We start from the raw sequence: 23,028 nt of genomic DNA, 5'->3' as shown, positions 1-23,028 counted from the left end.
GCTTGTGGTTCCCTCTCTCTTCTCTTCAATTGAACTCCGGCATTGGTTTGTCATGCATCGAGTTTCACCATCGTTATAAATTCACTTATAGAGCAGTTGTGGAAGCTTCTTTATTCCCTGCATCAACTCGCTCTTTTCATCAGGGCCCTTCAACAGCACCCAACCCGTCGCGCATTTTTGAGCTTCTGCTTCCGATGACATTGTAATAATTCTCACGATAGTTCATTCCATTATAATGGACACCAGCGGCTATTTAGAGGCCTCGATAGCCGTGGCTGGCCTCGCGCTTATCACCGCACTCAGCACACCCGCCATAAAAAATATCGCCATCCGCTCCAAGACCATAACCGGAGGTAATTCCACGTCTTCATCCTTGCCTTGCATCGAAGCAGAGGGCCATGCGTATATCTACGAAGATAAAGATGGCAAGGCCACGGAACAGTCGATGGCCGAATTCTCGGACTTTTGGCCAAGAATTCTCGCCTGGACGAGTGCTGTAGCTGGACTGGGAATGTCCATCACTGCAGCTGTGCTTAGTGTCGGCCGGTCCGGCGCTTCCGGGTCAGAATTTGGCATATTCCTGATCTGTGTCGATGTCATTACTTGGGTACGTAATCCTAACAAAGGCTATGGAGCTGGAAAGGATCCCTTTATGTATTGCTGTCCTTAATAAGCCAGTGCGCTTACCTGACAAATAACAGACAATGCTGTGCCTGCAATGTGCAACCCTGCCGGTTAAACATCAATATCAGAGAAGATACAAACTCAGCCTGTACGCTCTTGTCACCTCAACAGTGCTTTTTGCTTCACTCGTCGCCCGTTTCGGAGGTCCGTTGTTGCAGGTAGTCAAGGATGCACGCAAGGTACCCGAGTCAGGTGCTACCATCACCGTGGCCGTGAGCTGGTTTGTTCAGATGTTGGCAGCCATCGTAGCAATGCTCGCATTTTCCTCGTTTCCCCAACGGCCAGATGTTTACCACGATGGACGCCTTGTCGACCAGCAAAACACTGCTTCCTTGATCCGAAGGATAGGATACGCCTGGAACAAGGTCGTGTTTGTCGTTGCGAAGGAACGGCAGCTTACAAAGGCCGACTTGCCCGATTTGGACTTTACCAGAAGGTCCAAAAACGTCAACGCAGCTTTTCTCGCCCGGAATTTCACAGGTAGGCTGTGGCGCCAGCTAATTGTCGCCCACTGGGGCAGGTTGGCGCAGCAATGGGCCTTATCATTTACGATCAGTGCCCTTGCTCTCTTCCCGCAATATGTCTTGTACAACTTTCTCGAGATTCTTGAGAAACCACGCCGGGACGATGGGAACAAGTTCGATCCTGCTCTCATTGCCTGGGTGTTCAGCCTCTTTGTGAGCTTGCTCTTGCAAGTGTGGGTAAACAACACAATGCGATGGCTTACCTACACCCGGCTGGAACAACCGGTCCTCCAACTCTTGCAGTCTCTTGTATTTCAGAAGGCAATGCGCCTCAAAGAGACGGCTTCTCCACCGCCTCAGTCTGAAGGCGAGGGTAAAGACAAAGACCAAAACAGTTCAGGCTCGAATAAGAAATCAACTGGGCCGGACACTCGGCAGTCGATTGTGAACCACATGAAATTAGACAGGTACGCTTTTCACATATGGCGAAGAGGACCTTTGCCACTAACACTGTTCTAGTAACCGCACTACTATGTTCAGCAACTACAACTATCAATTCCCAGTAGCAGGTTAGTTCCTATCTTAACCGCGCTTTTTTAAACTTTAGCTTAGGTTAATCTCTGTTCGTCCTAATTATTGACGATGCCCGTTCTACAGTTATCAAGCTTGCGCTTTCAGGGACTTTCCTTGTGCAGCTCATGGGTTTCAAGAGTGTTGTGGCCGGCATGTGCTCTTCGCTCGTTGTGCTGCCAATTTCGCACCTTCTCTCAAAGAGATACGCCAAGATCCAGTTCGGCCTGATGAAGTACCGTGACGCCAAGGCCAACCTTCTTACCGAAGCCCTCCAAGGCATGAGGCAGATCAGATTCTCGGCACTGGAGAAGCACTGGGAGGAAAAGATCCTAAAGAGTCGCAGCGAAGAGTTGGCGCAGTACTGGAAAGTGATGTGCTGGGCTGGACTGACCATGATTGTGATCAACACCGGCCCTTTGCTTCTCTCTTCGGTAACCTTGTCGGTCTACGCTCTCACTACCACGAACGGAATAAGGGCATCTGTCGTCTTCGCAAGCCTGGGTCTTTTTGACCAGCTTGAAGAGGCTATTTCATACCTGCCTTTGCTTCAGGTCTATCTCATGGAAGCTTGGACCAGCTGTATCAGACTTGAGAAGTACTTTGCTCAGCCGGACAGGCAGCCAATTTCAACCACAGGTGACCACATATCCTTCGAAAACGCTACTGTGGCATGGCCAAAGTTCGAAGAGGTCGAAGGCGAAAACACCACCCCATTCGAGGAGCGCTCGCTACTCAGGAATGTGACTCTAGACTTTCCAAACGGTGCGCTCAGCATCATCAGCGGCAAGACAGGTTCCGGGAAAAGTCTGCTGTTGGCTGCTATCTTGGGTGAAGTCACCCTGGTGTCTGGAACAATTCACACCCCACCAATTAAGGAGCTAACGGAGAATCTGGAGCAAATATCCGACGCGGAGTGGATAATCCCTAATTTGACCGCGTTTGTCCCACAAACACCCTGGATCGAGACGGGTACAGTCAGGGACAACATCTTATTCGGTCTCCCGCTGAACCATGGCCGCTACTCCAAGGTTATCGCGGCATGTGCATTAGAAAAGGATCTCGAGCTGCTGGTCGATGGCGATAACACCGAGGTCGGTCCCAAAGGTGTGACGTTGAGCGGCGGCCAGCGCTGGCGCGTGGCACTTGCTCGCGCTTTGTACTCCCGTGCTGGTATTGTCATTCTTGATGATGTGCTCAGCGCAGTCGACGCTCATGTGGGAAGGATAATTGTGGACCAGGCGCTCACGGGTGACCTTGCAAGGGGTCGCACACGGATTCTTGCAACCCACCATGCGGAGATGTGTCTGCCGAGAGCTAGCTACTTTGTGCGGCTGGATGATGGACGATTGGAGCACGCTGAAAATCTTACGCCGGAGGCTCACGAGCCAACCTCCAGACCCCTCACAAGCTCGGACGAGACGGCATCGCACGCAGGATCTAGCAGTGACAACACGACGGCTGCGGAATCTGCCATTACATCTCCAGAAGAAAGCGATGAAGAGCAGGATGACCCTAAAAAGAAGCCTAAGAAGAAGGGCGTCAAGGAAGAAGGACGAGCGAGGGGTAGAGTCAAGTGGAAAGTCTACAAAGATTACTTCCAGGCTGGAAAGGCTGTTTGGCTCTGGGCTCTGTCCATTGCTTTGATACTTCTGGGACGCACTATCTCGGTTGGGCGAACTTGGTCGCTAAAAGAGCTTTCTGAGAGTGATCCAAGCCCATCATCTGCCCTAGCCGCCATTCGGAGTTCAAGCCATCTTCGGAGCCACGATTACGCTCACTTGGATGGCCAGGTGTACATTGAGAATCCGAGAATGGATCGCCCAATGACTGCCCAAGGCTTGCTTCAGGATCGGCCTGTCGCCTTTTGGATTGGGGTTTACATTATTCTTGAAATCGCTGTCGTTCTGGCCAGTGTCTGTCGTATGCTTGTCTTCACTGCTATAGGCTTGCGCACCGCGCGAGTTTTATTCCAGCGTATGACACACAGGATCCTGCGTGCGCCTCTCCGTTGGATCGACAACACACCCTCTGGGCGGATCCTGAACAGATTCACTTCGGACATGTTCTCTGTCGACCGTAGAGTGGCGATGGACTTGGGCCAGTCGATGTCGAATGTCTTACAGGTTCTGACCATTATTGCCGCCAGGTATGCACATGCCAGTCTCTGTCTACACTAGCTACTTACTTCTCTGGCGCCACGTCTTTGTGACCAGCTAACCATTTATTCCTCTACTATAGTTTGTCCGTGTCAAAGTATGTCAACCTATTCGGGCTGGCGCTGCTGATTCTATACGTACAAATCGCCAGCGAGTACATCTCAGCAGCGCGCGAGGTCAAGCGCCTAAACTCGGTCGTCTGGTCGCCCATCTACGACCAGTTTTCCTCGGTGCTGAACGGACTGTCAACGATTCGCGGCTTCGGCAGGACTAGTTTCTATACGGATCGGATGTACGAACTGATCGACACAGCGACAAAGACGCAGTGGGCACTTGCGCTGTGTCAGAGGTGGATGGCCTTCAGGATGGGTGTGCTTGGAGTTTTATTCGTGACTGTTGTCGCTGGCGCAGTGGCGTTTGGTCGCGTAGACGCCGCGCTGGCAGGTTTCAGTCTGACTTTTGCTCTGGGGTACACTTCAGCTTTAACAGCTCTGCTTCAGAACATGGCTTCGATCGAGCTCGGATTCAATGCAACAGAGCGTGTCCTCGAGTACGGCGAGCTGGATACAGAGCCTGAGGGTGGTCAAGATGCACCCGCTGCCTGGCCCACTCAGGGCCGCATCGAGGTTGAGAACCTGACAGTGGCATATGCCGAGGACTTGCCGCCGGTTCTGAAGGACCTGACGTTTACCGTCGAGGCTGGAGAGCGGGTGGGGATCATCGGTCGGACAGGTGCCGGCAAGTCGACACTCGCCTCTGTGCTGTTCCGTCTCTTGGAACCGCGCGAGGGCTCTGTGCGGATCGACAACATTGACATCGCCAAGTTGAAGCTGGAGCAGCTACGGAGCAGGCTGGCGATTATTCCTCAAGATCCTTTCCTGTTTTCAGGTACTTTGAGGTCTAATCTGGATATGGAGGATGAGATGGATGACTACGAACTCCTGACGGCGCTGCAGCGTGTTCACCTCATCAAGCCGGCAGAGCCGATGCGACCATCGGCATATGTACCGACTGCGTCGCCAAGCGCAGGAGAGTCGGAAGAGGACACACTCTTGGCTACGACGGACGAAAGTGGTAGTCAAGGAACTGAGACGCCATCCGAGACGGCTACCAGCAGTGCATTCAAGGACCTCTCGACCCCGATTTCCACTGGCGGTAGCAACCTATCGCAAGGCCAGCGTCAGCTCGTCTGCTTGGCACGTGCTCTTCTCGCTCGCCCCAAGATCGTAGTGCTTGATGAGGCCACCTCGGCAGTCGACCGTACCACTGATGCGGCGATCCAGGAGTCAATCCGGGAGGACTTTTCAGTGTCGGGGTGCACCGTCTTTGTCATTGCACACAGGCTCAGCACGGTTGCGGACTTTGACAAGATCCTGGTGCTCAAGGAGGGCAGGGTAGCACAGATGGGGTCACCGGAAGAGCTGCTGAAGCGTGGAATGAACGCTGCTGCGGCCGGTGGCGCTGTTGATGACGAAGAGACTGATGAGACTGCGTTCTGGGATCTGGTGAAGAAGAGCAGCGAGAAGGAGAAGCTGATTGAGATGATTCTTGGTGAGACCAACTAAGCACTGACAAATGCTAAAAAGACGTCGGCGAGAAGAATAGACGTTGAGGGGTTAGAGATCTTTTGCGATGATTATCGAGCGGGTCATACGGCAGTCAGGCTGGATACAGATACATGTGACGAGCGTTTTCATTGTAATAGATATCAGGCTATAAGGGCTTTTCTTTTGTTACAATCCTCTTGTATTAGTTTTCTTTTGTAAAAAAACAAAACAAAAACAAAAAGATATTTTAGAATCAAAAAATGGTTTGCTGCTAGCGATAGAAGATACTTTCGAAACAGTCCTTTTGGAGCTCCATGCGCAGTGGTCTCTTTTCTTCCATCATGTTCAATCCGGCCTCGCATCAAATCCGTTCTGAATGATACTAGCTCTATGAACATCTCTCCACGGTCGAGCAAGCTTAACGAAAGCCGCACATAGGTTTCGGGAATAAAGTGTTTCCATCCGGACCTGGACAGACGTCAAACTATAACATCGGATACTGATAACATTTACGCACAGCGGCGGTGAAGATCACTCATTGACACTACCGCGCGGTTGCCACAAAGGGCCGATGTTCCATTACATATGAATAGTGGTCAATCTCTGTCAAAAGAGAGTATTATTTTGCTGTTTCCCTATTGGGATAATAGTGGTTTTATTGTTTGTTCAGCTCGGATCTTGCATATATTCTGGCAGAATAAGACCGCATCGGGAAAGTTTCACAACTTGACATCAGTAAGCCTACCCGCCCACCAATCCTAGAGCATTGTCTGTGCCGCAAAGTGAGCTTTGCTGTTGTCAAATTGATTATTCTGTGGGGAAGATTTCTAGATTCAGTGGTTCATGGCACAGTTTACACTGCAACACAGTGGGAAAGTATGCTAGGCTTCACTTGGTATTGTTGTCTTTTCGAACCGTGAAACTCTGAATATAATGACAAGACTGTTTGTCTGACCCATACTGTGCTGCGACAAGGAGATCAGTAAGCAACAGGTAGAAATTGATAGTGATGGATGCACTATACCTTTCTCTGCTGGTGATGATCGATGTCAGCATGTGGCCGAGATGTTGCGTCGAAGCAGTGTTGACAATCTCATCGCCAACGATTCAGTCCACGTTGGATTGATGACAAAGATGCTAGGAAAGAAATGATGATGCTGGTTCGGGCGACATTTGGAAGGCCAGAAAGAGGTTCAAGCGAATGGAAGATGCGGACAGAGGGCCGGGATGCATATTGGCAATGTAGAAAGGAAAGGCTTTGGAGACTGCGATGAGAAATATAAAAAGGGGCAATCATGATCTCTCCCTTGCACCCTTCCATCTCCCCTTTTTTCTCACCATCAAGCATCACCACCCGACAGCAAAGCAGCTACTCTATCCAGCCTTTCACAAGCAAACCCTCCATCCAAAAAAAAAAAAAAAATCCAAAATGCAGTTCTCCATCATCTCCATCATCACCCTCCTGGCCACCGTCGCCGCTGCGGCCCCCGTGGTCGAAGACGTTCAGGCCATCCGAACCGTCGACGCCAGGGACACGACCACCTCTGCTGACGGCCTGGTGGCGCGACAAAACGCCAACGACCTGGCCGCCCTCGACATCTTTGCGTCCAGCGGCTGCTCCAACTACCAGACCACCGTCTGGACCTTTGTGCCCGGCGGCGGCAGCGGGCCGGGCAACGGGAGGTGTTTCGCGCTGGGACAGAACGGTAGCGTCAAGACTACTTATTTGAAGGGCAGCTGCACCTGTAAGATATTTTTGTTTTATATCTATTTTTGTTTGGTGATGCGGATAGAAAGAGAGAGAAAAAAAAAGAAAAAAAAAACTGACAAAAAGAACTTCAAAGTGACCGTCTACACCGACAGCAACTGCAGCAACGGTGCGACTGCCGCACGTGTGGGCACCTGCCTCAGTCGCAGCTGGAAGAGCTTCTCGGTCGACAACTGCGTGTAAGCGGTTTCTTCGATACTTGTTCCAAAGGAAGAGATGGGGAAACCAGCAAAACAAGGGGGGTTTGGGAACCAGTGTCAAAAGGCCATTCATTATAAGATTGGCAACATGGAATCTTCCCAGGAGGTGTGTTGAATTGTTGTTGTCTTTTTTTTTTCTTTCTGTTTTTCATATCTATTTATTAATTTCCTTTTTGTCATGAAATTCTTGGAAAAACGCGCGCAAGCGTACAATTTGATTCTCGACAGTCTTTACTTAGCAAACAGATTTCACAAATTTGATCGATCAACATTTTTCATAAAAAGCATAACCAGAACGATAAATTGTGAAAACGAGGATAGTAGTTCAGGAGTGTTAGGGGCTTTGTAGGGGCACAACAAGGAATATAAAGCTTGACAATAACACCCAAACTGGTCGAATCCATCGAGGCAACAAACCTCTGATGATATCTATCTTGTTCATGTACCTACGTAAATCTCATGTATGATTCAATGAATGCCACCGGCAGGGATGGCAAAGCGGACAGCCTTCAACTCGCCAGACACAGACCAAGGAAAACTAAAGAATAAAAGAAAACATCGGCTATACAGTTACTGTTGGCGATATGTTCCATTTGCCGGCTACACGACTACCTTCATCCCGAGCACCTGGTTGTTTGTCTGTCAAGAAAGCGGAGTCGAGTCTTTACCTTATGCACCTGCAAACTCTACGAGAACTTTTAGACCCCGGACTCGTATATGGAAACGCGGCCTATAACGTGGTAATCGGCAATAGAACCACCACCTCAGCCCAGAAAACCCTCCCCCGGCGACCCCAATTTTTGGACCGTACTTTGGGGGGTTTTGTAAAGTTGGATCACATATGGAGTTCAAGTGCAGGTCAACCGCGGAGGTAAGGGTAGATTCCTCCGAACAAAGCAAGGCCCGCCCTTATCCCTCCCTGTCCATTAAAAACACAAATTCACGCATTGCTTCTTCACACCGCTTTCTGAGTAGATACAAACGGCCTTAGCCGAGTCAACATGCCTTTGTTTTTGCCAAGTTTTTGGTTCAGATGGTTTGGGGGGTTTTTTTTTGAGATGGGGGGAAGAAAGAGGAGAAAAGGATCTAAGATCAAGGGATGGCGTTTGACATAGCACAAGCAGTATGCAGGCCTTACCGACTGCAAGGGCGGAACCGGAAGCGGTCTAGATCTATTCTAGACCAGACTGCACCGCAGGCGAGGTTGGTTGGTTCGTTTTTCTAGCTTGGGAGCAAAGCAAACACATGTTTTCTTTGGTTATGGTAGGCGATAGCCGAAGCCGAAGCCGAAGCCGAAGAGGAAAAAAAAAAACACCAACCACTTGATCACATCTCGATAAGACCCTGAAAAAAAGAAGGGTTCGTTGCAGTGCAGAAGGTTACAACAGATATGAAGAACAAAGAAGGAAAAAAAAAAAAAAAAAAAAAAAGGTTGGCAGAGGATAATGGATGTGCAGGGCCAAGATAAGGGTTCAGTTAGAAAAATATGTGGTTAATCAACGGCAGGCCTTCAGCTTGACAAAAAATACAATGGAGAATATTTCGCAGCTTCGGATCTTACGGGGATTTACCATGAAAGTAGTGGAGAAAATTTGGGGGCGCACCCGTATATTTTCCCCATAAAAACGGTGACCGGACCAGAACCGAACCCAAGGACAAAGGAACGAAATCTTTAAAGTGGGGACTTAGCCACGTTGTAAGGTCTTTATGGATTCCCTCGTGCTATAAGAAAAGGTATATGATTGGTCAATGGCGCGAAAGCAGAACGCGCTTTCGACGCGTCTAGTTCGCGAAGAAGACGCGTCTGTCCAACTTCGCGTAAAGTGGCAGGATAGGACCGCAAGCCTCCTTTCCCCCCTCCTCCACACCTTCCAACTAATCTAACTACTTACCTTGTTCTCGGAGGCAATTTTGTCTCTCGCTGTGACGGGCAGGCCGGAGTAGAAAGATTCAACTTCGGGGAAATCACAGCCTCTTTTTTGTGTTGTTCATGCACTAGAAACAGAAGAGAACAAAAAAAAAGGAGAACAAGACGGCATTGAACGGGACGGGTCAAGGTAAGACATGAATTACAAAAAAGCAAATCCTTTTTGTCGCTCTTCATGACTTGCAGCAGTCAAGACATATCTGCTTTTGATGTATCATGCATGAAGAGGGCTTGGGCTCATCCTCGTTATCTCCCTACCTTGACCTTGACCCTCCTTCCCTACAGTTTCTCCCCCCGTGCGGAGGGAAATGGAGTGCATGCTTGAAGAGGGCCTTTGTAGAGTGCAGATAGACCAAAAGTCTGGAGAAAGGGGAACAAAAAGAAAGACGAGGGGGGGGGCTAGGGATGGAATATGGCTCGTTTCGCTTTCAAGTGTCTCCTATGCATAGAATGTGTGGTACGGTACGCGCCCCTCTTCTTCTCCCCATCCGATGGTTGCTGTGGTGGCCCCCCGCTCCCTTTCTTTCTCTATCCAGCAGACTGCGACATATGGAGGAGACTTTTATCATGCAGTATTGGGAAAACTGTCGCAGCTGGACTTTTTGGGCGATATGTTTCTTTGGCGATAAGAAGGGAGTAAATGGAATGAATGGTTCAAATGCGTCATACAGTGGTCTAGACTGGGATGACGACCGAGGTCGATCCGATACTGAATCGGGGTCAGTGCTTTTGTTCTAAGATGAGAACAAGAGAATCAAGAAGTCAAAGGGGGTGGACACGCCCAAAACCGAGAAAAAAAAAACAAGGCTGCTGAAGGAGGGCAGTCGTCATTTTCGGAAGGGTAAGAAGCTTCCAGGATTCAAACAGCTTTTTTTTTTTTTTTCTTTCTTTCTCCCTCTTTGCTACGTAAAGGGTCGAACTTCGGGGCGATTATGGTATTAACACAGCCCTGGAGGCTTACAGTGCCACATCTGCCGTTCCCGGGACCCGTTTTACACCCGGAATTACCTGTGAATCGTTCAGGTTCACCCTAGATCGCACGGTACGGTAATGCAGAGCCACACACACCAGGATGAGGAGGGGGATAGGCAAAATGATGGAAATTGACGCAATAATGCGGCCTGTGCTCTTTTTGAGGTCTGGCAACGATGATTGATTGCTTGATAATAGTGTCGTGTCTCTCCCTGTCCCTTATCAGTTGACACCATCAAGAAAACTATGTGTTCGGTCTGCAGCGAAGGGCTAAAATAACAGACCCCGTAAAAAGTAAGCCCTTTTGAAAGTAGAGCGGCAAAGAGGGTGGTCATGTGGACGCTGGCTGTGCCGAAGTGAATCGTGCGCTCCATTCACAGCAAAGTGAAGTGCCAGTGACAGACGAATTGGGTGACAATGGCCAGGGTTTTCCCAACGGCCGATGACAAGATTGGTATCGGCACTTGGACGAACTTGGCTTGGCCTGTCACCATGTCGGCCCCCCAGACGGAACCCTTGTAAGTAGGTAAGTCTCTTGAACGATGTGATTGATGACCAAAGGACGAATACAACCTTGGTAAAGTCAGTCAGTCTACTACCTCTTTGCAAAGTACTGTACTGTACACATAACAATCAGTGAGTGACTTTGATGAGGCCCGCCTCTGCCGTCTTTTGGCTCGGGGCTAAGTTTGATTGATTCGTTGTCACTTTTGCTAGAGAAGAAAAGGCTTTCTTTACTTGGGTCCGTCACCGGCGCCAAAAGAAAACAGATCGGCAAAGCACAGTAAACATAAACAACACAAATAACACTAAATTTAGTTCTACTCCGTAGTGTAAAGAAAGCTATTGTCGCAGAGTAGGACATTGTTGAGAAGAAAAAAAAGAAAGACACAGGAGCCCGATGGGGCATGGGTTTGGCGGTCAGTTGAGTGAATCAGAGGAGTTTTCTCCACCACAAAGGTGCCCACCCCCACTAATCATAATTCATCTCATGAGGTCCCCGCTTAAAATGACCCGCCCCGAACCAAACTTGCCAGGGGTCCAACGCCCTTGCAGGGTGTGCTTGTGCTGTCGCTGTTTGCGGCGGCATCCTTGATGCCTGGGGGGGCCCTTTCTCTCTTCTCTCCCAATTGTCACCGACATTATCAGGCGCATTAAGGTCCTTTACTTCCCTCCCACTCACACCCCAGTCCTGTCTCCTCTTTATCCCCCCCGTCTTCCATTCCATCCAAAACACAAACAACTCGCACTTCACTTCGCCATCTTATTTTACAAACACAACAACGACCACAAATACAAAACAACCCAGCCTTCTACTTTTTTGTTGCTAAACAAATCAAACCCCAAAGACAATTCGAGCTTTATTGAGGACTTCCCCAGCCTGCGCATAATAACCTTTGTTTTCTCTTGAGCGCGTCCGACCTTTCTGTTGCCATCGCGACCCGTCGCAAATCGCAACCCCCAGCTCATCGTCCCAACAACACCAGACGAAAAACAACAAAACAAACAGCATTTGATTGCACAAACAAAGCACAAATTCAAGATGCTTCTCCCATCCGCTGTCTCCTGCGACGGCAACAACGGCTATGCCACGGCGTCGCAATCCTACCGCCTCCAACCCGCGGCGCAATTCGCCTCACCACCCAACAGCCCACCGCCGACCGGGCTCGGCCTTAACAACCTGTTCGCGACCTGCCGCAGCCTCCAGGCGCTTCTCGCCGCTGCACCCGCCCCAAGTCTTCTGGCTACCCCTCCCCAGATCATCCCGCAAAAGGTCGCCGCTCGCAGCAACAGCAACAACACCAACAATGGCCAACTCCCCAGCCCTCCACTCACACACGCGCCGTCGCCCTTGAAGCTCCGTCTGCGTCCGCGCAAGCCCGCGGCCTCGGCGGACAACAATACCACAAACGTCCACAATGTCGAGACTCCTCGCAGGCGAAAAGTCGTCAAGCGCGCGCCGCCACCACCACCGCCACGCGGCGCCAACAAGAGGCGTCGCAGCGACCAGGACGACGACGTGTCGTCGGACAGCGAGGCGGAGAACCACCACAACGATGAGGACTCGATCATGACAGCAGCGCCGCAGACGCCAAAGCGTGCGCGCATAGCGCCGGCCATCGTCCCGCTCGGCCTTGGGCGGGCCGATTTTCACAACGTGCATGAGCCTCAACAGCAACAGCGGGGCCGCGATGGCACCGAGGTTGAGGTCGAGGTGGACGGCGAGGAGTGGAGCGCCGAGGACGACAGGATCCTGGTGGAGCTGGTGCTTGAGAAGCTCAGACTTTCCAAGGAGGAGTGGCAGGACTGCGCCAGGAGCATGGGCAGGGACAAGGCAAGCCTCGGGAGGAGGTGGAAGAGCTTGATGGCACACGGTGATGTTGGCCTCAAGAGCAACAGCAGGAGTCGGCGTGGACGTATCCATGGCACATGGAGGTAGTCTTTTTTTTTTTTTTTTTTTTTTTTTTTTTATTTGTCTATAGATGGTGTTTACACTGATCTTTGACAATGTTTTTCGACTTGTTCATCTCCTATTTTTGCCCCATAGGGGATCTGCTATTTTTAGCCTGTACATTTTGCATGATACCTTTTTTTTCACTTTCAAGCTTTCTCTCTTTTTTTTGCATTTTATCATCATAATGCCCAAACAGAGCCCGGGCCGGAGTTGTTTTACAAGATCATCTACTTGTCAATCTTGTTATCCTTGTTTTTTTTTTTGCTTTTTTATTGATTACTTTTATTCTAGTTGCATCATGGGGTCCAAAAAGACGAAATAGTGTCCAGATCATCGTGTTATCTTGTTCCAGCCACGTTCTGAACTCCACAATTGGGGGCAGTTATTTTTCTGGAACCCGGAACTGATGAATACAAACAATTAGAGAAATAGAAGTTTCAAAACAAAAACTACACCTAACTGAATCTGTCTTCATTACGCCATCAAAACAAAGCTAAACGCTTTCCGCTTTTCCCGTTTGTGCTTCTCAAATTTGCCCCCCATCATGCCGTCCCGCGGCCTCCACTTATGCTCCTAAGGTTCCAGTCCGAGCTTTACTTTTGGTTTTCCCCCCAATCTTCAACGAACAAGGGAGAAGCTGGCGAGCGCAGCCCTTTTTTTAGATGTTGCGAATTGTCTGTGTGGTTTGTTTATGTTTTGTACAAGCACAGACCTTTTCAGGTATGTGTCGTCGATGACGCCCCATTTAGCAAAAGCCACACGGGGGTGGAGGGAGGACAGAATACTACTGCTACTACTACTACTACGAAAAAAAGCAATGAACGCCAAGACCTGTCAAGGAATGTCACCCCAGGTTCCCTTTTGTGCACCTGGTCCGATCTTTGTTTTTGTTTTGGGCCCATGTCTTTGTTGATCGGACTTTTTTTTTTTTTTGCACTTGTTGCCATTTATCACTTACACACACACGGACTATTAATGTCCGTGCACCCCCCTTCCCTAATATCGATGATGTTTTCAATCCCCTTTCATCGCTACGACTATATATTATTCAGGTCTGTGAGGGAGTACAAGTTTTGAATCATTTACGGATTTTAGCGAAGACACCGAAAAAAGTCATGTACAAACTCTCAGCTTTGGACAATTTCTATTTATTTATTTATTTCGTCTTTGAAGTGCCAAGGCCCCAATGGAACCAACCTAACGCTGCAAATTAGTCATGGACTGGAAAGTGGGAAAAGACCGCGCCGATATCTATCTAGGGCGAATTTGCCAACTAACGAAAAACTCCACGAGAACGATTCGCTGGACAAGTATGGAAACAAAAGTCAAGACCTCATAGGTACAAAGTTGGTAATGAATGATTGCCCAACCATGATGAACCGACCACCCTTGGGCAAATCAGCCTCCCAACCCTGTAGATATTAGAAAAGCGACACAAGAAGAAGAAGAAGAAGAAGGTAAAAAAAGCTCCTCAACGACATCCTGCACCGGGCTTTTAACACTGCTGGGCACCAACCCAAACAGAGACGTTGGCGTCATGATAACGCCGTCCGGCAACCCAGTCCTTGCCGTACATGTCCGGAAACGAGCAGCTTTGGACGACGACTTCGGCAGCGTTGCCTATCCAGCCGAACGAATTTACCGTGTAGCGGTCACTCCTCTGTAGTAACAGGGTAAAAAAATAAAACATGTCAGTCGGGGAATGAGAAAAGAAAAACGCGCAAGTTCACAAGAGGGGAAAAAAAAAAAAACTCACATCGCTACACCATCCAATACCACCACCGTCGCTGCAGCTGACACGGCTACAGGTTCCCCCGTCGATGGCGGGCTCGCCATTGACCTTGGCGAGGTACTCGATACCCTTGCTGATTGAATCCCTCAGGGCCGGTCGGTAGCCGCCGTTGCACTCGCTGTGGTCACGCTTGCCCAGCGTCGTGGTGTTGTTGGTCTGGCCCTCCTGCCGTTGCTGTTCTGCGCCCCTCGCCGCCGTCCTCTCGGCCATTTCCTTTTCAAAGTCCGGGTTGAGCTGCAGCATCTGCGCGTAGACGGACTCGACGGTGCCCTTCAGTTGTACCTTTTCGCCCTGCCGGATTTCCACCTCCCATTGCGTGTCAACCAGGGTGAAGCCGGGAGGTGGGAAAGTCTGCTGTTTTGGGGAAAAAAAAAGAAGAAAAAAAAGATGGATCAGGCCGGAATATGTAAGTTAATCAAGCTCTGTTTTAATAGTTCAGGGGAAATCCTTTGCTTCTCCTACCATGGAATCATTGAGCTGAGGGTGAACAGTCGACCCGGAAGCCGGGGCAGGGTGAATGGCAGCAGCCTCGACGGCCGCTATAGCCAGGGAGACAAAGGCAAAAAGCTTCATCACGGGGGTCATGACTTGGCGGGTATCTATGCCTCGTGTTGATATGGGGCACCAGTGGTGAGGTGCTTGTGAGTTGAGATCACAGCTGATAGATAATAAGAATGGATTTGGGGCAGAGGAGAACTGGCAGGGAAACGAGAGAGAGAGAAAAAAAAAAAAAAAAAAAATCAAACGTGTGGCGCCAGATATGTGTAATCTTCTTCGCCAAAGAAAAAAAACATAACCAACTACCTCCAACAGCATAACAAACGAAGCCTGTGGGCCATGATTCTCTGTAAAAGGTTGACGCAACTTGCGTTTAATCTCCTTTGCCTGCTTTCATCTGACCCTTTCTCTCAAGCTGAAAAGCTCATGCCATACTATGTACTAATAAATATAGCTGGGTAGGGTAATTAAGTGTCAAGCGTACAAAATGAAGAAGCCTCTTCAGATATACGGGGGTATATACGGGGGTACATGATGGCGATCGCAAAGAAAGCGTTCGTTTCAAGTATTTGCGGGAGCCTAGCAAGTTACAGATATTGTTTGGGCAAAGTACTTTGTTCGTTTATCTTCAGTCACTTTACCTGTGTCCATGCTTGTTGCGGCAAGATAGTGAGGTGGTCAACCATAGTTTATACCGGCAGTTTGTATGCAATACTTATGTACTTGAATACCTATGCATTTGCCAATCACTTCGAACACACGACCGAAATCAACCTAGTTTCTCATGATGTGTTCTATTGTCCGCTCCTCATATTCGTCTTGAAAGCCATCGGGGAAAAAAAAGAAGAAAAAAAAATACAACAGTAAAAAAAGTATCGTCAGGTCATCAGTATATATGTCTTGAGAAAAAGTCATAGAAATGAACGAACAAAGCGATTGCGTGAACAGGTAGAGAATCAAAGAGTAGAGATGTTCAATAAAGTAGGAACAACGCGAGACCCAATCGATCCATCACCACCCCATGCATACTCAGATGGTCTCCCATCCACCATTGTTGACATCGCTCTCCAACCTCCTCGCGATCAAGCTCGGAATGAGGTGGGACAGCCACAGGTTCCTCAACATAGTATCGTATCGCTTTTGATGCAGGAAAAGCTGCCGGCCGTGTCTGAATCCCATGTCCGCCTCGCCGTACTTGTCAATGAAAGGCGCCTGCATCCACGAGCCCACGATCCCATGCAGCACGAAGACGGAGCACTTGCGGATGTTGATAAAAAGTCCGACATTGCCTTGACACCTAATAATTGTGTAAAAACCTTTTGTCAGCCATGTCACTTTGAACCCAAGGACAAGCCAATGGAACCATCACTTAAAAAAATGCATAGGGGAGCTTACTTCATCCTGTGCTGCTGACAACCCCCGATCTTCCGCTTGACACTCTTTCCTCGCCCCGGTTGTTCCTGTCGGAAAGTCTGGAGGCAGCAGATTGACTGCGAGCAAAACACCTCGCCACAGTGGAGACACAAGGCCGGATCTGAGACTTCCCTGCCCGTCGTTGGACATTTGCACCTCGTAACCTCATCGATCAAGGAGTCGTAATTCATCGGCAGACCCACGAGCTCAAAGATGCCGGGGTGGCTGACCAGGGCAGTGCTGTTGTCGTTGCTGATTCCATCCCTGCCTGGCTTTCCATCCCCGTATATGACATCATGCTGAATCCAGCCTCGCATGACCTGGAACGTTCGGTCGTCTTGCGATATCGAGGCACACATTTCATCAAATGATGGAAGTCGCAGAGCTTCCGTAAGCCGCTCAATCTCCTCGAGCTCCGGCGAAGGAGATACGTGGTTCACCAAGTCGACGCCGAATCGAACGTAAAGCAGCACCGCACACTTGCGCAGGAACACAAGAGCATACCGTCTTACAAATTGATAGTGCATCGCAAGACCTCCCTCGTTAAACAAGGGCTGATCAAATCCACGATTCTCGCCCAGACTGCTCTCGGATTTGTCCAGGATGGAGACGTCAGGAATGGAGCTGGCACCACCGCTCGTCTTGGTTCGGATCAACATGTTCTGCTCCATAACGCCCAGGCAAAAAGATGCAAAGCAGCGAAGAGGGTCACCTTCCTGCGTGTGCTTAGCCAGCAGTTGCGGCAACCACGTCTGCGTCGGCATATTGCGACCCATGTGGTAGACCACCTTGGTGATCTCAGCCAGGTAGCACAGCCTTACCAGGTTCGCTATCTCTGCCCCTCTCACGCGCATGATGCCAAATACGGCCTCACACAGGAATACGAACGGGTCTAACCGAAGAAGCGGTTTGTAGTCCTGCATAGGAGACCGCGAGTTCTCCGTCTCTGCGTTTGCGTACGACTCGATGAAGAGCTGGCAGTGTTGCCTCTCGCAATCGCGGCGGAGCTCCCTGGCTATTCGGTTATCGCCACCATCCTTCTGTCCACCAATGGAAATGTAAGAGTCCACGGTCTCGGCGAAAACACGCAGATGCGTCAGGACCTGCTCCGGTATCTTGCCCAGGAATGACACGCCATACTCGGCATCCGTGCCACGCTGCTGGATTTCTGCCGCAGAGATGGAGAATCCTACTGCCCTTGCAAGGGTATCAGTGTGACTGAGCTCGCCGCCTTTGCCCTCAGAGTTATCGATTGGATGATTTGAGGGTATGCGGTTGATTTTAAGTGTACTAGTGAGCCGGCGGTAAACTTCCACCAGCTCCTTCATGGGGTTTCCGCTTTCCGACACTGGGTTTGGTCGTCGCGGGGTCTCAACCACGACTGTTGGACGCCCGAACGTGGATCCATAACGGGCAGAAGTAGACATGCGTGGGTTGGGTACCAGCGGTCCTTCAGGATATTCCCATACATCGTTTGCCGGATTTGCTACTCTGTCCGCCATCTGCTTGGCTAGGTTCGAGCCGGTGTATGCCTGGAAAGTTGGAATAAGATCGACTTCCGTTTGACCCATATCCCGGCGGTAGTGTGGATTGCGCATCTCATTCTCAAGGAAAGCCGCAAATTCATTATCCGGGGAAAGTACTCCAGGATAAGACTCCTCTTTTCCTTTCCATATGATTGGGAGAAAGCAGTTGCCCAAGGCCTTGCACAAAGGACAAACGAACTCCAACCTATCCGTGTTCTCGGGGTGCTGACGCGCAATCTGGTGACTGTGGCGGTTAACCATGGACTTGACATAAATCTCAAAGCAAGCATAGTGCATGATGTGACCACAGCCAATGGATACCGGTCCCGTTCTGCAGTTCTTTGCCGGGAAACCCTTTCCGACTGTCTGCCTCTCCGCAACAAAGCTCTCGCCAGCAGAGTTGACCTTCTCCACGAGTTTTCTGTTCTCGTGGGCTACGCCAAACGGCCGGATGTGTTCAGCGGAGCGGTCCAGGTTCTTTGGCGTGTTCACTGCCTCCCGAACAAAGTCCGGATCTTGAAGATCTGTCTGACGCAAAATGCTGCTCTCGGTTATGAAACCAAATGTGCCGTACAGCTTCCGGTCGTCCGTGTCTTCCTGGCAAAGAATGCAGGTCCCCGACGGGTACTTCCAGAAGTTCTTTTGCTCCTCCGCTGGTGGCGGCATGGCATAGTCGTCATCATCATACTCAAAGTCTGTGCCAGCCTGGTTCTCCATGAAGCTCTTTTGTTGCTGCTGAAACTTGGCCATGACACGAGCTTGGCGTTCCTTTGCAGCACGCTTCTTCCTCTCGCGCTCCTCCTCCAGGTCGACAGCATTTGCTGGTGAAGCGGTACTAACGCGGTCAATGACCAAACCAAACCGTGAATAGGCAGTTTCGAATGACCTTGGACGCTTCTGGCGCATCCTCTTCAGTATCAGGGCTACCTTTGGGTGACAGGCTTTGAACTCGGGCTTTGTTGCGAGAAGGTCCAAAAGAGCCACGATGGTTTTGGCAGATGGGGCATCGGGCATAAAATTACTTCTCGCAACTCGCGTCAAGGCAATCTCGATAAAAGATTGCTCACCGGAGGTCTCGGTCGCGTTGTCTTCTGAGATAGCAATCAGGACAAGATGCAGTACCATCTGCAAATATGTCTCGATTCTGGTCGGCTGGACATCAGGTGTGAGTCTTGTCGCGACCAAGGGATAAAGAAGAGAATAGTAGATGATTTGAGCAAACATGCCGGTCCGGGTAAAGTCAGCGAGGCCAGCAAATATCCCTGATGGTATGGGCCTCAGCTTTGGCTCGTAGACAATATCTTCCACGGGACGCCCCGTCACAGCTGCCTTCATCTTCTTATAAGCATTCTCTGCCTCTTCCCTCTGATTCTTACTGTAGTGAGAGATGTAAGGATCAATCTCCTCCGCGAGATCACGCTTCAGCTCAAAGGTACCCACGTCCGACATGCCTTCGGGCGCCTTGTAGTTTGTGATTTCGTTGAGCACAGAGTGGAAGTTCTCATTCTCTTGGTACTTGGCCGGCATCTTGTTACATATCTCGGAAAACGAAAGGGGCTTAAAGCACAGAACATGCGTAATGTCGCGGCGAATGGTCAACAGATGCGCGTTTGGCTCGACTTCTGTTGGCATGAGCGACGTGCGGTCACTCAACAGGACGATGAGCAGGTGGATCATGTCCTCTACGACGTCGAGATGCTGGCCGTCGTCCTGAGCTGCAGACTTTTGCTCAAAGAAGCCTTTGACCCACTTCTCCATGCCGAACCGGTCAATGATCGAAGCCAGCACCCTGCTCGGATTGCATATTATCATGGAAGTTTGCAGGAGGAATATGTCTCGGTGATGTGATACGTCACGATCTTTGACGCCGCGGTAGGTTCCGGCTTGGTGGCGGAGGCTCATCCCGTTCCTTACCCACATACCTGCCTTCATCTGCGATAGCCATGCACAAACGCGAAGTGGATAGTCGAATGCGGCGATGAGGTAATCTTCAGAGGTCAAGTCTCTCCTAGGCCAGAGCTTGCGGCCCATTGAGCGAGGCTTGCCTTTGAGTTCGTGAGAGTCAAAGCTCAGAAGGGTTCGAAGTTGCGCTGCAGGCATCGACTTTCCACATTCGATGAGCCACGACAGAGTGTAGTGAAGCGCATGGTGGAAGCTGATGGGCTGATCTTCTATGACGAACCTAACAACCTCGTATTTCACGGGATTGTCATCAAATTCAAAATCCGTTATTGTCTTGAATCTGACCTCGTCCTTGACTTCTGTTTGAGTGAACCTGGCCCTCTCCGCGCCAATCGAATTGATAATGACAGTCTTTGCAAGCAGCCGAAGCGCTCTGAAGAGGTACATCGAATCCTTATCCGGAAGATTGCGGAAGGACTCGGAGAACTGCTTACAGAGACTGTTGACTTCCCTCGTTATCAGAGACGCATTGATCCACGTGTCTGTCTCGTACTCGACATGGTCTCCGATGGCACGCGTGTTAGGACAGATACCCTGGTGCAGCTTTACCAGATCAAGAAACTGGAGAATATATCGTTCTTCGGTGCGCAGCCGTTCCTGGACGTGCTGAGAGCCAAACAGATACTTGAGATCCGTGAAGAAATGGTACATGCGCCTGTTCGTCACGGTCCCGGTCTCAAAGGCAAGCACGGCATTGGAATTGACATCCCATGGATGACCGACCTGCCTCATAGTGAGAAACGTATAGAGAATCGCCATCAAAGTCGTGAGGAAGTTGCCACGCTCAACAATCTCAGCCGTTATAGACGGCGTCGTAAGCATCTGCAACGAAATGTTGATGATGGAATGGTCAGGCTCACGGTCGCCAATCAGGTAGAGCTGTGCCAGCATCGTGTACAGGCCGGTGAAGCGAAGCCCGAGTACCCGCTTGAATTCAGGAATAGTGACCACCGTCGAAATATAAAGTGAGCGGAGGTCATTTCTGACCTTCTTCCAAAGCCGGAGGTCAAATAAAACCAGCCAGTCTAACCGAACACGTTGAAACAAGTCCTCGGCAACCGAGAGATTATGGCGCTGCAGGTACGCTGGCGGTACAGTCAACCAGTACTTTCCAGGTTTCGGCGGTGCTGCTTCAGCATCATGCTTCGTTCCCGGTGTCTTGGGTATCTCCAGGTTGTTTTTAACGTATACGGTAGGTGCTATCAGAGGCTCAGCAGTGTCAGAATCGGACGGTGTAATATCGCGATCCCTGTTTCTATTATTGGTGCGACGGGTAGGCTGTGGTGCTGTAGCTGGTGGCGGCGGTGGTGGTGGTGGCGGAAACCCTGCAATCGCTGCCTCGTCTTCCTCAAGTGCTTGATCTGCTGTGCCCTGGTCGATATTGCCCTGGGGCCAGTCGGTCATGTTGTTGTCGTCCGTAGTCTCTCGCGCATCAACCATAATGATATCATCCTCGTCGTCATCGTCAACATCACCACGGTTGCCATCGTCGTCATCAGCATCATCGTCCTCCTCCATGTCTCCATTGCCCGGCGTGCCAGCATCACCTTCCATATCCTCGTCTCGGTTGTTTTGGTCATCATCATCATCGTTGTCATCTTCAATATCGGCATCTACCGGGAGAAGGTTTGCATTTTGTTCCATAAGCCTCGCTGCCATCCTCATCTGTACCAGTCGCTGTTGCAACTCATACCATTGGGCATCATAGTTCTGCTGCTCTAGCTCGTGATCGTAAAGCCCATCTTCGCCTACGACAGCATGACTTGCCTGGCTCCCCCGATGCCATGGCTTTAGCATTTCTTCGCAAATAACGCGGCGAAGTATGGCATGGTCGCTTCCCACAGTGCAACCGGCTATGTCACCCAGCCACTCGATGATGGTACCACACATCTGCTCCCTGAACAAGTCTCTGGCGGAGCGGATTGTGACGGTGATTTTGATTTGTTCGATAATCTTGGATATGCGAAGCAGGTTATCCAAATCAGTGTCGGCGTATATCACACTGCGACCGATAGCATCAGTCTCGTCGGCACGCTTTCTTCCTTCGCTTTTTGGTAAAGAACAGGCCCGAGCGACCTGGTCAGTGACATCGACATGTGTATGCTTCTCGTCGTTCCAGAGAACAACGGCAAACTTGTCAGCAGGCTCACTATCAGCGCTACCGTATACTGATGACAATCTTGACAGCCTCTCATCCTGCAAGATGGACTCTTTGGTCTTTTCAGAACGAAGCTGTTCAGGGGAACAGGATATGACATCGCAGAGGTAATCAAAAACTCGACCGATCGTCATGGCTATGCTCTCCTCCAGGTCCTGGGGTAGCCTGGCATCTTTGCCCTTGTTCTTATCTGTCTGGTTCGATTCGAAGATTGAATGTATGGTGCAGAACATGGGAGTCTTCCAAGCCTCGGGATCTCCACAGTCGCAGCAGCCGCTATTGCCTGGTGAGATATTGATCCGGACCATGTGGCCTGTGTGGTCTGTAGAATCGAAACATCGGGCGCATAGGCAGCAGGTATCGTCGGTACTGCAAGTTCGACAAGAGTATGTAGCTTCGCCGGGTTTGAAGATGTGACCGCACGCGTTTCCTCGGGCTGCTTCGGTGTATTCGGCACCTTCAACAGCTCCCTGCGCTTCACGAAGCTTGAGGGTACCTCCTCGTCTCAAAGGGCCACCTCTTTCAGGGAAAAAGAGTCTCATGTACTCTTCTTTGCCGCCGGCCATCGACCAAAAGAGCGCTTCGAGGAGCTCGTGCGAAGCTTGCTCGGTGTAGTTGAACTTGTGCATCGAGGGCAGCGAGCCAAGAAAATGGCAGAGCTGCTGCTCTTGGGACGACATTTCCAACTCTTCGGCTTCCATGATTGACTGTTTTTGATGTGGTGATCCAGTCACCGATGAAGAGTTGTGAGAGCGGGGATGGCCGACGTCAACAAAGGGCCTAGTTGGAAGGGTCCCCAAGTAACAGGTGCAGTGCACTTATCGATAAGCATGACTGACACAGTGCCAACGCCAACAGCCAGCCCACCACGACTGCAGAGGGACCCTTGATAAACTTTTATTTTCATCTCGAAAATCTATCTTGATCGAGAAG

The 23,028-nt window shown here is 50.2% G+C and overlaps 5 protein-coding genes across 5 annotated transcripts; 3 read left to right on the top strand and 2 right to left on the bottom strand.

The window, feature by feature from the left end:
- The first annotated feature begins 51 nt into the window (after window positions 1-51).
- PgNI_03128 (uncharacterized protein) lies at window positions 52-5,698 on the top strand. Its single transcript, XM_031123183.1, has 5 exons — window positions 52-607; window positions 702-1,615; window positions 1,668-1,717; window positions 1,806-3,867; window positions 3,960-5,698. The coding sequence occupies exons 1-5, from the start codon at window positions 236-238 to the stop codon at window positions 5,440-5,442; spliced, it is 4,881 nt and encodes a 1,626-aa protein (XP_030985330.1). The 5' UTR covers window positions 52-235; the 3' UTR covers window positions 5,443-5,698.
- A 1,080-nt stretch (window positions 5,699-6,778) lies between these two features.
- Window positions 6,779-7,618, top strand: PgNI_03127 (uncharacterized protein). Its single transcript, XM_031123182.1, has 2 exons — window positions 6,779-7,169; window positions 7,269-7,618. The coding sequence occupies exons 1-2, from the start codon at window positions 6,854-6,856 to the stop codon at window positions 7,373-7,375; spliced, it is 423 nt and encodes a 140-aa protein (XP_030985333.1). The 5' UTR covers window positions 6,779-6,853; the 3' UTR covers window positions 7,376-7,618.
- Window positions 7,619-11,834: 4,216 nt separating this feature from the next.
- PgNI_03126 (uncharacterized protein) lies at window positions 11,835-12,731 on the top strand (the record flags this gene model as incomplete). The annotated part of the gene is made up of 1 exon (XM_031123181.1): window positions 11,835-12,731. The coding sequence occupies one exon, from the start codon at window positions 11,835-11,837 to the stop codon at window positions 12,729-12,731; it is 897 nt and encodes a 298-aa protein (XP_030985334.1).
- A 1,510-nt stretch (window positions 12,732-14,241) lies between these two features.
- PgNI_03125 (uncharacterized protein) lies at window positions 14,242-15,123 on the bottom strand (the record flags this gene model as incomplete). The annotated part of the gene is made up of 3 exons (XM_031123180.1): window positions 14,242-14,406; window positions 14,503-14,892; window positions 15,001-15,123. 3 exons carry the CDS (start codon window positions 15,121-15,123, stop codon window positions 14,242-14,244), a joined length of 678 nt encoding a protein of 225 aa, XP_030985331.1.
- A 607-nt stretch (window positions 15,124-15,730) lies between these two features.
- Window positions 15,731-22,819, bottom strand: PgNI_03124 (uncharacterized protein). Its single transcript, XM_031123179.1, has 2 exons — window positions 16,432-22,819; window positions 15,731-16,333 (listed from the first exon to the last, which is right to left on the bottom strand). Exons 1-2 carry the CDS (start codon window positions 22,794-22,796, stop codon window positions 16,066-16,068), a joined length of 6,633 nt encoding a protein of 2,210 aa, XP_030985332.1. The 5' UTR covers window positions 22,797-22,819; the 3' UTR covers window positions 15,731-16,065.
- Window positions 22,820-23,028: the final 209 nt, after the last annotated feature.

Source organism: Pyricularia grisea, assembly GCF_004355905.1.
Source record: "Pyricularia grisea strain NI907 chromosome Unknown Pyricularia_grisea_NI907_Scaffold_2, whole genome shotgun sequence".
NCBI classification, from domain to species: Eukaryota; Fungi; Ascomycota; class Sordariomycetes; order Magnaporthales; family Pyriculariaceae; genus Pyricularia; species Pyricularia grisea.
This window is presented reverse-complemented; position numbering and strand designations above follow the sequence as displayed.

Bases quoted from the DNA above. Each gene is read 5' to 3' on its own strand.
- PgNI_03128 (XM_031123183.1), top strand. From the start codon at position 236: ATGGACACCAGCGGCTATTTAGAGGCCTCGATAGCCGTGGCTGGCCTC. The intron at 1,616-1,667 runs GTACGCTTTTCA...ACACTGTTCTAG, and splicing joins AACCACATGAAATTAGACAG to TAACCGCACTACTATGTTCA. The intron at 3,868-3,959 runs GTATGCACATGC...CCTCTACTATAG, and splicing joins CTGACCATTATTGCCGCCAG to TTTGTCCGTGTCAAAGTATG.
- PgNI_03127 (XM_031123182.1), top strand. From the start codon at position 6,854: ATGCAGTTCTCCATCATCTCCATCATCACCCTCCTGGCCACCGTCGCC. The intron at 7,170-7,268 runs GTAAGATATTTT...AGAACTTCAAAG, and splicing joins TTTGAAGGGCAGCTGCACCT to TGACCGTCTACACCGACAGC.
- PgNI_03124 (XM_031123179.1), bottom strand. From the start codon at position 22,796: ATGGAAGCCGAAGAGTTGGAAATGTCGTCCCAAGAGCAGCAGCTCTGC. The intron at 16,334-16,431 runs GTAAGCTCCCCT...CACAATTATTAG, and splicing joins TGTCAGCAGCACAGGATGAA to GTGTCAAGGCAATGTCGGAC.